We start from the raw sequence: 16,786 nt of genomic DNA, 5'->3' as shown, positions 1-16,786 counted from the left end.
TAAATAGAGATGCCTTTTCTATTCATTACATTTTTATGGAATGATTGCTATAGTCTGGTTGCCTGGTTACCAAATCACAACCCTCTGGCAAAATGCCAAGCCCACTAATGTTTCCTGTATGGTAACAAAAAAAAAGTCTAAAGGGGATCCTTGGCAAAGGTGGACATCCCGACTCGGAAGTCATCCGATGACTGTATGTGAATAGTAGTCAGGGGAGAATGACTGCCACCTCTCATTGAAGCCACGAGGTTCAAGGCCAACAGCTGTACGTACTGCAGGAATTGTTTGCAGAAAACAGGATCCCTTATTATAGTGAATGGGAAAACGGCAATCTTCGTGGTCATTCTTTGTGTAATAAATATATGTTTCGAAGTCAATCATGGTGCCAATAATTGTTTCAATTACACCAGATGTATGTCCTTGTACCGACTACTTTAAAATCGCACACAGAAGAGGTTACAAGGATAATTGTGTTGCTAATGGGAGCCTGAAGAACAGTGTTGGCCTTCAACTTCAGCTACTCAATGAGAGGGGGCAGCACTGATCTAGCCTGCAACTAAATTTTCCTATTAACTTCTCTGTGTGCCATTTTAGAATAATCAGTTCAAGGACATACATTTGCTGTAATATAAGCAATTATTGCTACCATGATTGTCTTAAAAAATATAAAATTATTTACATGAATATTGACCACGAATATTGCCATTTTTCCATTCACTATAACGGGGATCCTGTTTTCTGCAAACAATGCCTGCAGAACCGCGGTCATTCTTGAACTTCATGGCTTCAATGGGGGGGCAGTCGTTCTCCCCTGGAAATCACCTCATTGAAGTTGAAATTTAAAATGGTTAAAGTAAGGGGGTTTGGTAAGGGTTTGGGTAAAGTTTAGGGTTTAGGCAAGGGAATTTCACAAGGATTCCAGATAGCACTAACCCACCGATTTTAAATTCAGGATGAGTCATCAGGCAAATAGTCTGCCTCTGTACACAGGCCAATGTGCAGCCTACTTTTTAAACACAGGTGTGCATGTTGATGGCTCACCAATAGGGAGATAGACTGAACTACAGACACAATCTAATTTCATAAATCTAAATCAACACAGCATACCAATATGATTTATGAGACAGGTATCATGTTCAGGCACAGTTTTTGATGACTGACGTGGTTTACTCCATATTTAATGCATTCCGGTAATGAGGTAACGTAATGCTATTGATATCGCGCTATGAGGGATGAGGGATCATTTACTATGTAAAAATGATACTTTTTCTTACATTTAGATCAGTGCATCCCCACTCTCAGTTACAAACAGACCTCGACTGACTCTCAAAGACTAAAAACATTAGAATCAATAATTGACATTGGAGAGGAAATAAATAATCAATAAGTAAGTTATTTTACATATTAACGGACCCATTTTTTCAATGGCATTACAGGATCTGTATCGTTTCAAGGACTCTTTTCTTGCCTCCAGATGAACATTTTCAGCTTCACTTCGAATAGACCAGGAAAACACCTACTTTCATTTTGGGAAGAGAACCAGAGATACAACAAGCAGTGACTTGTTGTGGAGCTACAGTTGAAGCCCACTGCATCTTTGATTTGATACCTCAGTGAAAGCCCCATACAGTTTGGCCAAATCAACCCAAACATTGCACCAAACCCCATCACGTCTGTCGACTGTGCCCTCTGGAGAAGGATTCTGACTCAGGAACTCCGGCTCTACCAGCTTCGCTATGCCAGGAGACTGTCCACAGCTGGTGCTGCCAAGCTGCTAACCCAAATGATGCACCCGTTAAGGGCACTGAGCTGTGTGTGGCGGCCACTCTGTGTGGCTGTGATGGAAGAGAGGTGGATGGGTCAGGAGAAAAGATCAATGATGGGGAGTGAAACAGATGATCAGGCAAAGACAGCTGCAAGTGCACCAATCTCTCAAGCAGAGGGAGAGGCTAAGAGGCAGTGCCTCTCACCAGCCATGAGTGGGCAGCACTGTTCACGTGTCACATTGTTTATGTTAAGTTAAGTGCACAAGTACAGTGAAATGTCTGCTGGAGGTAGAGGTAGGCAGGTGCTCTCTGGCCCAAGCCTGTAATATGTCTGCAGTGATGGGACACGGCTGCAGGGAAAGCTGTTCTCTGTGGGTTCCAGCTCACCCTATGCCTACTGTGTGCAGGATGGAGGGTTGCGGTGGAGGAACTCCTCTGACTGGCCAGGGAGGCTGCGTACATGGCCACACATAGAGACGTAAACTCTGGTAACTTTGTGGATGTGTAACATGTCACCTCACATGGGTGAACTTGCACGGATAGAGAGGAGCTCAGAGCGGAGTATTACAGAGAGAAGGAGAGAGAAAGAGGGAAGGTAAGGACAGAGGAGGGACAGAGAGGGGGAAAGGGATGAGGAGATCGGTAGTGAGGGTAATAAAGAAGGCTAGTGTGAGGAGAGAGAATCTTAGCAGAAGAAAGAAAATAAGAAATGTATATGAGCCAATAATTGCAGCCTTTTAGAGTATTACTGAAATGAAATGTTAGACTACATTAATGTTCATCATTTTTATAAACATCAGAGGTCATGATTTAATTTACTTTAAAAACCTTTTGGACCCACTTGAAAGTATAATAACAACAGTATTCACCATATGTAACCTAGGAAATCACATTTTAGACTTAGATTAGCTAGAAGTACTTGATTTAGAGTACTTGATTTTATCAGTCTCGGACAACTGTGACAGAGTTAAGAAAATATTTTATTTCTGATAAGTAATTTTTCTGATAAGTCATTGATGAATGCAAGAGGTCCTTGGACTGCAGAAAGAAAGTTGGGCCACAAGCACAACCTGGTCCTCAGATGTCCCTGGACTGCAGAAATCAAGTTGGGCCACAACCTGTTCCTCAGATGTCCCTGGACTGCAGAGCAGAAGTTGGGCCACATCCTGGTCCTAAACTTGTGTCTGCCCCCTTCCCCCTCATCAATGAGACAAACATGGGGAGTCTGCGGTAAAGCTGAAGGATTTCCCTTGGGGTTGGCTCAGGTTGCATGAGGATGAGCAGGCCTTCTCCATATCATAACACATGGTGGAGGCTTGGCACTTGTCCCTGGGCCCTGTCATAGAGGAAAACATGGGAAATCTGTGGTAAGGCTCATAGAGGTTCTCAAGGAAGCTCACCTCTGGGGTTGGCTCATCTCCCTTGTCCATATCTCTCCGCATGCTGGAGGCTCAGCGCTGGCGGTGGGGTGAAGGAGGCGCTATCTGCCAAGGGAAGTAAGTCCAGGACGTTTCTGCTGGGTACGCCGGCTCATCAAAGGACATCCATGGTTCCTTGGGGTAGTAGGGTTGAGACTTCCAAGACTCAACAGAGTCAGCAGCAGACAGGTAATCTCTGAAACTTTCCTGATATTTGTCTTTGACATCTTTGTTTGCTTTAGCAGTTCTCTGTCTTTTACTGTATGTGCATGGACTCCATCTTGTCTGTGAAGTAACCACACATCAAAAAGCTGTATCGCCGCAAGAATGTTGCACTCACACCTTTCCTCTTCATAGTGAAAATTGGAAATGAAGTTATTGGAATGACAAGTTTCTTGTCTTTAGAAAATTAGACCTTAGCAGCATAATTGCCATAAACCAACACTGGTTTTATGACATTATTATGACATTAGAATTGTGATGGCATTCATTGTTTAAGTATACTAAGGGAGGTGGTGGGGGGAATCCATTGAAGTGACTATGGGTAAATCTCACTGTGTCCAGACAGAGATCTTTAGTAATATAACAACGACATGCATCTAACACTGCATCATTGTGAACCATCACATTTTTAAGGGTATTTCTTTATCATAGGTAAGCTAATGTTTACATAAGCCCATAGTGAACTTTTGTAATCGATATTGTGAAGTCGATAATGAACTATTGGAGGACCATCTCGAAGAAAACTGAACGAGGTGCAAAACTGCAAATCTGTGACGCATTTCCTTTACCGGCAAAACTGTTTTGATAACAACGGAAGTGGTATTTTCATCATTCTTAGTTTAAAGATGGCTCTTGCTAATGTGTTGCAGAGTGAGTCAGTAGACTTTTCAAACTATGGTCGCAAGTGTCGTGGCTTCACCAGTAGTTTGTATGAAACAGAGTTGGGTTTGGAGTCTGTAGGGGGAGATAACCTCTCTTTCGCTGTGAGAACCGCCTGCTCTGACGGAGATGGGCCAGAAAGAAAGATACAATTCCTTCATGGCACAACCACATTAGCCTTCAAAGTAAGTGTACTCGCTACCAAATATGGTTGATAAATGAAGATGTCCCACTCGGGCCGTTTACCATTGGAAAAGAAAACATCAGTTCCGGTCTGCTTAATGGGTGGTTTTAGGCACCAAAGCATTAGCGGCTGGTCTGCTTATTTCAGTTCGTTTACTGTACATAAACCAGAAGGAATGAGGGAGTGGGATGTCTCGCTTCGCCTTTAACCCGTTTGCACGATATGCTAGCTAACAAGTAACCATTGTTTGAGAGCAATTAATCGCGCGCTCACATAACGTTACAAATGGATTCCCCGTTGGCTAGCCATTTAGATATTTACATGGACCATTCATCCAGGCTGTATCACAACCGGCCGTGATTGGGAGTCCCATAAGGCGGCGCACAATTGGCCCAGCGGTGGCCGGTGTAGGCCGTAATTGTAAATAAGAATTAGTTCTTAACTGACTTGCCTAGTTAAATAAAGGTTGAATGTACATTTTTTGGCAGAATATTAAATACATAGTTCCAAAACAAAGCTTTGCCGTACCAACGTGATGTGCATTCCATAACAAGCGCATCTCACCTGTGCAAACTCTTACTGGTCAACTGTGTACGCAATCACATTACCAGTTACCTATAACCCTGCGTAAGTGTCCTTAGGCAACTGAAGATATAAACAACACATTAAACGAGCACATAAGCAGGCAAAAATGACTCCTTCATGCCAATGGTCATTTTAACTAGTCATATAGGCTACTTCTTGTTTAAACTTAGCTAACATTTTTTTTTTTTTTTTCCCTTTATTTAATAACTAGGCAAGTAAGTTAAGAACAAATTCTTATTTTCAATGATGGCCGTGGAACAGTGGGTTAACTGCCTGTTCAGGGGCAGAATGACAGATTTGTACCTTGTCAGCTCGGGGGTTTGAGCTTGCAACCTTCCGGTTACTAGTCCAACGCTCTAAACACTAGGTGACCCTGCCGCCCCAAGAGTTGCTTTAAAGGGTTGCTAGTTATTCTGAAAATAACTTTAAACAATGACACCTGATATAATCAAGTCTAGGGTTATATAGGCCTAGCTATTACCCCTTGGCTAGCCATTGTCTAACTTCTGCCTCCATGTCCTTTTCCCCACAGTTCCAGCATGGTGTGATCGTGGCGGTGGACTCCAGGGCTACAGCAGGCGCCTACATCGCCTCCCAGACAGTGAAGAAGGTGATAGAGATCAACCCCTACCTGTTGGGCACAATGGCTGGAGGGGCTGCTGACTGCAGCTTCTGGGAGCGCCTGCTGGCCCGCCAGTGCCGCGTCTACGAGCTCCGCAACAAGGAGCGCATCTCTGTGGCAGCCGCCTCCAAGCTACTGGCCAACATGGTGTACCAGTACAAAGGCATGGGCCTCAGCATGGGAACCATGGTGTGTGGCTGGGACAAGACTGGACCAGGTATGGATGTGATATGATGCTGTATAACTGGCGTCAATGTGCTAGTTTAGCAGTAATGCTTCTTTCACTGTCCCTGGCCTCTTACTGGGCTCGAACTAGTGATTCTCTGCTTTGCAAACACGTGCTAGCCAGTTGCGTTGCCAAAAAGCTAGCAATTCAGCGACCCGAGTGAAGATATTTGAAGCTGTGGAGTGAGCTTATAGTACGCATAGCCGCGGGAAGTAGTTTGTGGGTGGGGATGCTGGGATTTGTTGGTGGGGGGGTGTGATGCAGAAATATTTTTTGTGATATATAAAAATACTTTGATATATTTTTTCCAGTTTCTTGAAATACTTTGCAAATGCAACTTATTTCTACGTGTAAACTGAAATGGTCCATTCATTCCTTTTAACATTTTAGTAGATGTTCTTATCCAGAGCAACTTACAGTAGTGAGTGCATACATTCTCATACTTTTTTGCACTGGTCCCCCGTGGGAATTGAACCCACAACCCTAGCGTTGCAAGCGCCATGCTCTACCAACTGAGCCACATCATCACAAACCACTTAGTAACTGCATTATTTCTCTTCATGTTAATGGAAAGTCTACAGGTATCTAACCTAGATGACCAGCCTATGTACAATACAGTAATGTACATTTACATTAAGTGGTTTGTGAGGACGGTAAAGTAATACTGCACAGAAAGTCGTTGTTTTCCATGTTATTTGATCAATGTAGTTTTTTTTTATTTGGTGTGGATGTTTTGTCTATGACCATAACTTTGCACCTTTTGATGTAAATGTTTGAGGACAAGGTTTTGTTCTTACTGTATACATTTAGAATGACAATCGCATGACAATTTTTTTTCGGGGGGGTGCTGCAGTACCCCTACTTCCTGCTGCTATACTAGTACGGTGTTATCGCTGTTACATCAGAGATTACCATAAACTATGTGATGAAATGTTGTCTTTAAGACTATGTTAATTTGTTTTGGCTCTAGTGTTCCATATTACATGTGTATTTGCAGGACAAAATAAACCAAGCCAAGCATCACAAAGTTCTGCTCGCTAAATTCCTTTTCCACTGGCACTCACTCAATTGCGTTCCAACCGCTCCCTCTACACATACGTGCTGTGTGCGACTACAGAAATAAAGGCCTATAAAAAATGTATCTATCTGATGGGATACCCAAGCTACATTCCTTGCCAAAAGTTGGGGGCCCATCTCTGATCTAGGCTATTAACCCCCCCTCCGCCCCAACATAGACAGTTTCCACACTGACAATATGCAATAACATTAGTTTGATAAAGACAGAGCATATTTTCATCAGAATCATTAAACCTAGGCCTACTCACCAAACCTATGTCATGGCCATAATTCAGTGTAGAATTGTTAATCCATTTAGAAAATTCCTAGGACCAACATAATACAGTAAATCGAATGTCTGTATATCGAAAAGAAGACAGATTTTAGTTTGCAACCCTGAAAAATGTCTTTCAATTTGCCAAATTGCTCCTCATCACTCTTTGAGAATAACTGTTCCCGATGCAATAAGCCAATCACTTCACACTCTTCTCTTCTATTCTGTTATATTACATCATATTTTCTTACCATAAAATAGGTGTTTTGACTGTGATAAACGGCTCGGGAAATAAGAGCATCTTGTCTGCTAAATTAACAAGGCTATGTCATTGCACAGCCATAGGCTTCTAATCAAGTGCCACACTGCTGAGGTTACTACCTTTTTTGAAGATATAATATAACCAGTTGATATTACAGTTTCAATTAATTTTTTTTTTTTATTGACTGAAAATATATATATATATATATATATATATATATATATATATGATGCAATTACGATTTGTTATCTGTAATGGTTATAAATTAGGCATTGTTGCACACTGTTGGCACATTAACTAACATATTCCTCTCAATTGTACATTTTTAGCTTGACTCATTTTGACGTTATAACTACTTACATCTGCTCCCCCGTAATGTTTTGTCAGCCATCTTTGTTGAAGAAAGCCACCAGAGACGGGTGGCTCGCAATCAAATTCATTATTGGAACCACTCGATATGATTGGTCATATAAAAACCTTGGGATCCAAATGCATAATGAGTGTTCTAACTCTCCCTTGTGGTGGTCTGGAGTAATGAAGCTGTGATGCTGGGTACCTCTAAGTCCCACGGTGTAAACTCGCAACTTTTAAAGGAGGAACCACTATAGATAAATGTGCCTTTTTTTTCTAGTACGGCCCTCATTCTAAAAGCAGCGTTTTTTTTCATTTGATGAGTACTCAAAAAAAAAATCTTAGTACTCAAACAGTCAAAGGTCAAAAGCCCATCCTTACACACATGTGTAAGCTGGACAGGGACAACATATAATCTATTCTGTTACACACAGGGGACCAGCCCTAGTCTCTATCAGATCATGCTGTCCTAGACTGCAAAATTAGATAACTAGGGATCTGAATTTTGAATTGCACATGTGAGCCACATAAAGATTGCAGTAGCCTAAATGTCATATTTCCCATGAGTTATGAATGTATGGTACATCCTTCCCCTTCAAAAGGAGAGGTGCATTTCCTCCCTATCACGCTGCATATTAAAGTTGTTGTGACTAAGGAGTGCAGTATAGACTACAATAAGAGACGGGACACACCATAACGACCACAGAACATCAGCCGCATGTCTCTCTCGTCGCGATGTGTTTTGTCCTATATTTTTGTTTTTAACCCTAGCCCTCGCACGAGGTCTTTGGTAGGCCGTCATTGTAAATAAGAATTTGTTCTTAACTGACTTGCATAGTTAAATAAGTTTAAAAAATTGTCTTTTCATTTCCTGGTGATTCTACATGTTGAATTGCCACCGTCCATGGACGCTCAGCCGGTGATATAACACACACAGCCGTTGGAACCAAAATGCAAAGCGTGTGCAAAGCTGTCATCAAGGCAAAGGATGGCTATCTGAAGAATCTAAAATATATTTTGATTTGTTGAGCACTTTTTTTGGTTACTACATGATTCCAAGTAGAAACCAGGAACCAATACATCAAGTCAGTTAGGAAAGCAAAGGTTAGCTTTTTAAAACATAAATTTGCATCCTGTAGCTCTAACTCCAAAAAGTTCTGGAACACTGTAAAGTCCATGGAGAATAAGAGCATCTCCTCCCAGCTCCCAGGCTGGCTACCCCAACCCCGGCCAACAGCTCTGCCCCCCCCTTTCAGCTACTTGCCTCCCCAGCTTCTCCACCCAAATCCCAATAGTAGATGTTCTGAAAGCTCTGCAAAACCTGGACCTGTACAAATCAGCTGGGCTAGACAATCTGGACACACTCTTTTTAAAATTATCCGCTGCTGTTGTCGCAACCCCTATTACTAGTCTGTTCAACCTCTCTTTCGTATCGTCCGAGATTCCTAAAGATTGGAAAGCTGCCACGGTCATCCCCCTCTTCAAAGGGTGTGACACTCTAGACCCAAACTGTTACAGACTCATATCCATCCTGCCCTGCCTTTTCTAAAGTCTTCGAAAGCCAAGTTAATAAACGGATCATTTCGAATCCCACCGTACCGTCTCCACTGTGCAATCTGGTTTCCGAGCTGGTCACGGGTGCACCTCAGCCACGCTCAAGGTTCTAAACGATATCATAACCGCCATCGATAAAAGACAGTACTGTGCAGCTGTCTTCATCAACCTGGCCAAGGATTGACTCTGTCAATCACCGTATTCTTATCGGCAGACTCAACAGCCTTGGTTTCTCAAATGACTGCATCGACTGGTTCACCAACTACTTCTCAGATAGAGTTCAGTGTGTCAAATCGGAGGGTCTGTTGTCTGGACCTCTGGCAGTCTTTATGGGGGTACCACAGGGTTCAATTATCGGCCGACTCTCTTCTCTGTGTGTATCAATGATGTCGCTCTTGCTGTTGGTGATTCCTTGATCCACCTCTATGCAGACGACACCATTCTGTATACATCTTGCCCTTATTTGGACACTGTTAACAAACCTCCAAACAAGCTTCAATGCCATACAATTCTCCTTCCATGGCCTCCAACTCCTCTTAAACGCTAATAAAACTAAATGCATGCTCTTCAACCGATCGCTGCCCGCACCCGCCCACCCGACTAGCATCACTACTGCAGTCTATCACAGTGCCATCCATTTTGTCACCCAAGCCCCATATATCACCCACCACTGCGACCTGTATGCTCTCGTCGGCTGGTCCTTGCTACATATTCGTCGCCAGACCTACTGGCTCCAGGTCATCTATAAGTCTTTGCTAGGTAAAGCCCCGCCTTTCCTCAGCTCACTGGTCACCATAACAACACCCACCCGTAGCACGCGCTCCAGCAGATATATCTCACTAGTCATCCCCAAAGCCAACACCTCCTTTGGTCGCCTTTCCTTCCAGTTCTATGCTGCCAATGACTGGAACGAATTGCAAAAATCACTGAAGTTGGAGACTTATATCTCCTTCACTAACTTTAAGCATCAGTTATCTGAGCAGCTAACAGATCACTGCAGCTGTACATAGCCCATCCAACCAACTACCTACCTCATCCCCATATTGTTTCTATTTACTTTTTTTTCTCTTTAACACACCAGTATTTGTACTTGCATATCATCATCTGCACATCTATCACTCCAGTGTTAATTTGCTAAATTGTAATTAATTTGCTACTATGGCCTATTTATTGCCTTACCTCCTTACTCCATTTGCACACACTGTATATTGATTTCTCTATTGTTATTGACTGTACTTTTGTTCATTCTATGTGTAACTCTGTGTTGTGTTTTTTTTGTCGCACTGCTTTGCTTTATCTTGCCCAGGTCGCAGTTGTAAATGAGAACTTGTTCTCAATTAGCTTACCTGGTTAAAGGTGAAATAAAAAAAATGTGCTATTTCATAGTTTTGATGTCATTATTATTCTACAATATAGAAAATAGTAAAAATAAAGAAAAACCCTTGAATATGTGTTCTAAAACTTTTGACCGGTCGTGTATATAGCTTTTTAATATGTATAAAAACAAAATATGCTTCTTCAGGGGTTCATACACAATATCATATTTTTTTATTGTCACGTCATACATTTAATTCTTTGCATGTATTTTACCTTGTGCTCACGTCGCTCTGCTTCCTAAAATAAGGTCGCTCCCCCAATTTATATCATACCAACTTTTGCACCTCATTGGATTGGGTACAGACTAGAGGTCGACTGATTATGATTTTTGGACGACCAAAAAAAGCCGATGCCGATTTTAAAATAAAACAAATAAAAATATTTATTTATTTGTAATAATGACAATTACAACAATACGGAATGACACTTTTATTTTACCTTAATACATCGATCAAATCAATTTAGTCTCAAATAAATAATGAAACATGTTCAATTTGTTTTATATAATGCAAAAACAAAGTGTTTGGAGAAGAAAGTAAAAGTGCAATATGTGCCATGTAAAAAAAGCTAACGTTTAAGTTCCTTGCTCAGAACATGATAACATTTGAAAGCTGGTGGTTCTTTTAACATGAGTCTTGAATATTACCATGTAAGACGTTTTAGGATGTAGTTATTATAGGAATTATAGGATTATTTCTCTCTATACCATTTGTATTTCATATACCTTTGACTATTGGATGATCTTATAGGCACTTTAGTATTGCCAGTGTAACAGTATAGCTTCCGTCCCTCTCCTCCACCCCTACCTGGGCTCGAACCAGGAACACATCGGCAACAGCCACCCTCGAAGCATCATTACCCATCGCTCCACAAAAGCCTTGCAGGGCAAGGGGAACAGCTACTCCAAGTCTTAGAGCGAGTGACGTTTGAAATGCTTTTAGCGCGCACCCCGCTAACTAGCTAGCCATTTCACATTGGTTACACCAGCCTAATCTCGGGAGTTGATAGGCTTGAAGTCATAAACAGCACAATACTTGAAGCATTGCGAAGAGCTGCTGGCAACATGCACGAAAGTGCTGTTTGAATGAATGCTTACGAGTCTAAATGTTGCTGTTACATTGTACAACCTTCAATGTTATGTCATAATTATGTACAATTCTGGCAAATTAATTACGGCTTTTGTTAGGAATAAACTAACTTCACACAGTTCGCAACGTGCCAGGTGGCCCAAACTGCTGTGGGAGAACTTGCACAATTGGTGGCTGACTAAATACGTTTTTGCCCCACTGTACCCTGACTGCTTGCAAGAGAAGTGACAATTTCCCCTAGTTATAAGAAATTCATGTTAGCAGGCAATATTAACTAAATATGCAGGTTTAAAAATACATACTTGTGTATTGATTTTAAAGAAAGGCATTGATGTTTATGGTTAGGTACATTGGTGCAACGACAGTGATTTCTTTTAGCGAATGCGCATATTAAATCATCACCCGTTTGTCGAAGTAGGCTGTGATTCGATGATAAATTAACAGGCACTGCATCGATTATATGCAACGCAGGACACGCTAGATAAACTAGTAATATCATCAACCATGTGTAGTTAACTAGTGATTATGTTAAGATTGATTGTTTTTTTTATAAGATAAGTTTAATGCTAGGTAGCAACTTACCTTGGCTTCTTGCTGCCCTCGCGTAACAGTTAGTCATCCAGGCTCCTCGAGGAGTGCAATGTAAGGCAGGTGGTTAGAGCGTTGGACTAGTAACCAGAAGGTTGCAAAAACGAATCCCCGAGCTGACAAGTTAAAAATCTGTCGTTCTGCCCCTGAACAAGGCAGTTAACCCACCGTTCCTAGGCCGTCATTGAAAATAAGAATGTGTTCTTAACTGACTTGCCTAGTTAAATAAAGGTGTAAAAAAAAAAAAATCGGCAAATGGGTGTCCAAAAATACAGATTACCGATTGTTATGAAATCTTGAAATCGGCCTTAATTAATTGGTCGACCTCTAGTACAGACATTATTGTCATGTGTAGGAATACAAACAAAAATATATGGAGGGGTGTGAGGGGCAAAACGTTTTTCTGTTGCCTGAGGGCACCGATGTAGTAGTAGAGGGTTAACATTTCACCTTTTAACGCCTTCCAGGCCTCTACTACGTGGACTCTGAGGGGAACCGTGTCTGCGGGGACCTGTTTGCTGTGGGCTCTGGCTCCATGTACGCGTATGGCATCGTGGACAGCGGTCTGAAGCAGAAGGACCTGACTGTGGAGGAGGCCTGTGATCTGGGTTGCAGGGCCATCTACCAGGCCACTTACCGCGACGCCTACAGTGGAGGACAGGTCAACCTGTACCACGTACACAGTGAGGGCTGGAACAGGGTGTCCCAGTCTGATGTCTTAATGCTGCACCAACAGTACCAGGCAGAGAAGGCATAGGAGGGGTAGGGGTAAAGAATGATAGCCAGAGGGACCATTCAGTTTTCAAAGTGTTTACACACATCCAAACTTGGCACAGTATCTGGTCTATTGAAAAATGACCTTTTATAGGATATAAGTAACCTTGCTGTCACTACACGTTCCTTACTGTGCCTGGGATAAAGGGGTGTTCCTTCTGTTAAACAGTGGCTTTGCTGACTTAACTCATATTTTTTCCCTTTTGACTGCTCTAAAGTTTTCAATAAATGTTCTCATTCATTCTCATCTTTCTAACGTGTGCTTTTTTATTGGTAGCAGAGAATTTAACAGACCAGTAATCATTTACAGATCCCATTATTGCCTTGAAGGATTAAGGCAAAGGAGATGCACTACATGACCAAAGGTATGTGGACACCTGCTCGTCGAACATCTCATTCCAATCATGGGCTTTAATATGGAGTTGGTCCCCCTTTTGCTGCTATAACAGCCTCCAATCTTCTGGGAAGGCTTTCCACTAAATGCTGGAACATTGCTGCAGGGACTTGGTTCCATTCAGCCACATGCAATAGTGAGGTCGGGCACTGATCTTGGGCGATTAGGCCTGACTCGTAGTCGGTGTTCCAATTCATCCCAAAGGTCTTTGATGGAGTTGAGGTCAGGTCTCCTTGCAGGCCTGTCAAGTTCTTCCACACCGAACATCGACAAACCATTTCTGTATGGAGCTCGTTTTGAGCACGGGGCCATTGTCATGCTGAAACAGGAAAGGGCCTTCCCCAAACTGTTGCCACAAAGTTGGAAGCACACATTTGCCTAGAATGTAATTGTATGCTGTAGCGTTACGATTTCCCTTCACTGAAACTAAAGAGCCTATCACGAACCATGGAAAACAAGCCCAGACCATTATTCTTCCTCCACCAAAACTTTACAGTTGGCACTATGCATTGGGGCAGGTAGCGTTCTCCTGGCATCCACCAAACCTAGTTTAGTCCGTCGGACTGCCAGATGGTGAAGCATCCCAGAGTCGCCTCTTCACTGTTGGCGTTGAGACGGGTATTTTGCGGGTACTATTTAATGAAGCTGCCAGTTGAGGACTTGTGAGGCTTCTGTTTCTCAAACTAGACACTAATGTACTTGTCCTCTTGCTCAGTTGTGCAACGGGGCCTCCCACTCTTTCTATTCTGGTTAGAACCAGTTTGCACTGTTCTGTGAAGGGAGTAGTACACAGCATTGTACGAGATCTTAAGTCTTTTGACAATTTCTCGCATGGAATAGCCTTCATTTCTGAGAACAAGAAAAGAATGATGAGTTTCAGAAGAAATTATTTGTTTCTGAACATTTTGAGCCTGTAATTGAACCCACAAATGCTGATGCTCCAGATACTCAACTAGTCTAAAGAAGGCCAGTTTTATTGCTTCTTTAATTAGAACAACAGTTTTCATCTGTGCTAACATAATTGCAAAAGGGGTTTCTAATGATCAATTAGCTAATCCAAGTTTATCATTTTAAAAGGCTAACGCAACGTGCCATTGGAACACAGGAGTGATGGTTTCTGATAATGGGCCTCTGTACGCCTATGTAGGTATTCCATAAGAAATCTGTTGTTTCCAGCTACAATAGTAATTTACAACGTTAATGTCTAAGCTGTATTTCTGATCCATTTTATGTTGTTTATTTAATTTATTTTTATTTCACCTTTATTTAACCAGGCAGGCTAGTTGAGAACAAGTTCTCATTTGCAACTGCGACCTGGTCAAAATAAAGCGTAGCAATTCGACACATACAACAACAGAGTTACACATGGAATAAACAAAACATACAGTAGAACAAAAGAAAACAAAGTCTATATACAGTGAGTGCAAATGAGGTAAGTTAAGGAAATAAATAGGCCATGGTGGCGAAGTAATTATAATATAGCAATTAAACACTGGAATGGTAGATCGGCAGAATATGAATGTGCAGGTAGAGAGACTGGGGTGCAAAGGAAAAAAATAAATACCAGTATGGGGATGAGGTAGGTAGATAGATGGGCTGTTTACAGATAGGCTAAGTACAGGTGCAGTGATCTGTAAACTGCTCTGACAGCTGGTGCTTAAAGCTAGTGAGGGAGATGTGAGTCTCCAGCTTCAGAGATTTTTTTAATTCGTTCCAGTCATGGGCAGCAGAGAACTGGAAGGAAAGACGACCAAAGGAGGAATTAGCTTTGGGGGTGACCATTGAGATATACCTGCTGGAGCGCGTGCTACGAGTGGTTGCTGCTATGGTGACCAGTGAGCTGAGATAAGGCGGGGCTTTACCTAACAGAGACTTGTAGATAACCTGTAGCCAGTGGGTTTGGCGACGAGTATGAAGCGCTTACAGGTCGCAATGGTGGGTAGTGTATGGGGCTTTGGTGACAAAACGGATGGCACTGTAATAGACTGCATCCAGTTTGTTGAGTTGTGTTGGAAGCTATTTAATAGATGACATCACCGAAGTCGAGGATCGTTAGGATGGTCAGTTTTACGAGGGTATGTTTGGCAGCATGAGTGAAGGATGCTTTGTTGCGATATAGGAAGCCGATTCTAGATTTAATTTTGGATTGGAGATGCTTAATGTGAGTCTGGAAGGAGAGTTTACAGTCTAACCAGACACCCAGGTATTTGTAGTTGTCCACGTATTCAAAGTCAGAGCCGTCCAGAGTAGTGATGCTGGACGGGCGAGCAGGTGCGGGCAGCGATCGATTGAAAAGCATGCATTTAGTTTTACTTGCATTTAAGAGCAGTTGGAGGCCACGGAAGGAGAGTTGTATGGCATTGAAGCTCGTCTGGAGGTTAGTTAACGCAGTGTCCAAGGAGGTGCAATAAGTATACAGAATGGTGTCTACGTAGAGGTGGATCAGAGAATCACCAGCAGCAAGAGCAACATCATTGATGTATACAGAAAAGAGATTCGGCCCGAGAATTGAACCCTGTGGCACACCCATAGAGACTGTCAAAGGTCCAGACAACAGGCCCTCCGATTTGACACACTGAACTCTATCAGATAAGTAGTTGGTAAACCAGGCGAGGCAATCATTTGAGAAACCAAGGCTGTCGAGTCTGCCAATAAGAATGTTGTGATTGACTGAGTCGAAAGCCTTGGCCAGGTCGATGAATACGGCTGCACAGTAATGTCTCTTATCGATGGCGGTTATGATGTCATTTAGAACCTTGAGCGTGGCTGAGGTGCACCCATGACCAGCTCTGAAACCGGATTGCATAGCGGAGAAGGTATGGTGGGATTCGAAATGGTCAGTAATCTGTTTGTTAACTTGGCTTTCGAAGACCTTAGAAAGACAGGGTAGGATAGATATAAGTCTGTAGCAGTTTGGGTCTAGAGTGTCATCCCCTTTGAAGAGAGGGTTGACCGCAGCAGCTTTCCAATCTTTGGGAATCTCAGATGATACGAAAGAGAGGTTGAACAGGCTAGTAATAGGGGTTGCAACAATTTCAGCAGATTATTTTAGAAAGAGAGGGTCCAGATTGTCTAGCCCGGCTGATTTGTAGGGGTTCAGATTTTGCAGCTCTTTCAGAACATCGGCTATCTGGATTTGGGTAAAGGAGAAATGGTGGGGGCTTTGGCGGGTTGCTGTGGAGGGTGCCGGGCAGTTGACAGGGGTAGGGGTAGCCATGTGGAAAGCATAGCCAGCCGTAGAGAAATGCTTCTTGAAATTCTCAATCATAGTGGATTTTATCGGTGGTGACAATGTTTCCTAGCCTCAGAGCAGTGGGCAGCTGGGAAGAGGTGCTCTTATTCTCCATGGACTTTACAGTGTCCCAGAACTTTTTTGTGTTAGTAC

General features: G+C 42.5%; 1 protein-coding gene and 1 pseudogene across 1 annotated transcript; both read left to right on the top strand.

The window, feature by feature from the left end:
* The first annotated feature begins 1,193 nt into the window (after positions 1-1,193).
* On the top strand, positions 1,194-2,400 carry LOC115145148 (proteasome subunit beta type-11-like; annotated as a pseudogene).
* Positions 2,401-3,984: 1,584 nt separating this feature from the next.
* On the top strand, positions 3,985-13,254 carry LOC115145095 (proteasome subunit beta type-5-like). Its single transcript, XM_029686353.2, has 3 exons — positions 3,985-4,251; positions 5,368-5,674; positions 12,701-13,254. The coding sequence occupies exons 1-3, from the start codon at positions 4,033-4,035 to the stop codon at positions 12,988-12,990; spliced, it is 816 nt and encodes a 271-aa protein (XP_029542213.1). The 5' UTR covers positions 3,985-4,032; the 3' UTR covers positions 12,991-13,254.
* Positions 13,255-16,786: the final 3,532 nt, after the last annotated feature.

Source organism: Oncorhynchus nerka, linkage group LG17 (genome assembly GCF_034236695.1).
Source record: "Oncorhynchus nerka isolate Pitt River linkage group LG17, Oner_Uvic_2.0, whole genome shotgun sequence".
Taxonomy (NCBI): Eukaryota; Metazoa; Chordata; class Actinopteri; order Salmoniformes; family Salmonidae; genus Oncorhynchus; species Oncorhynchus nerka.
This window is presented reverse-complemented; position numbering and strand designations above follow the sequence as displayed.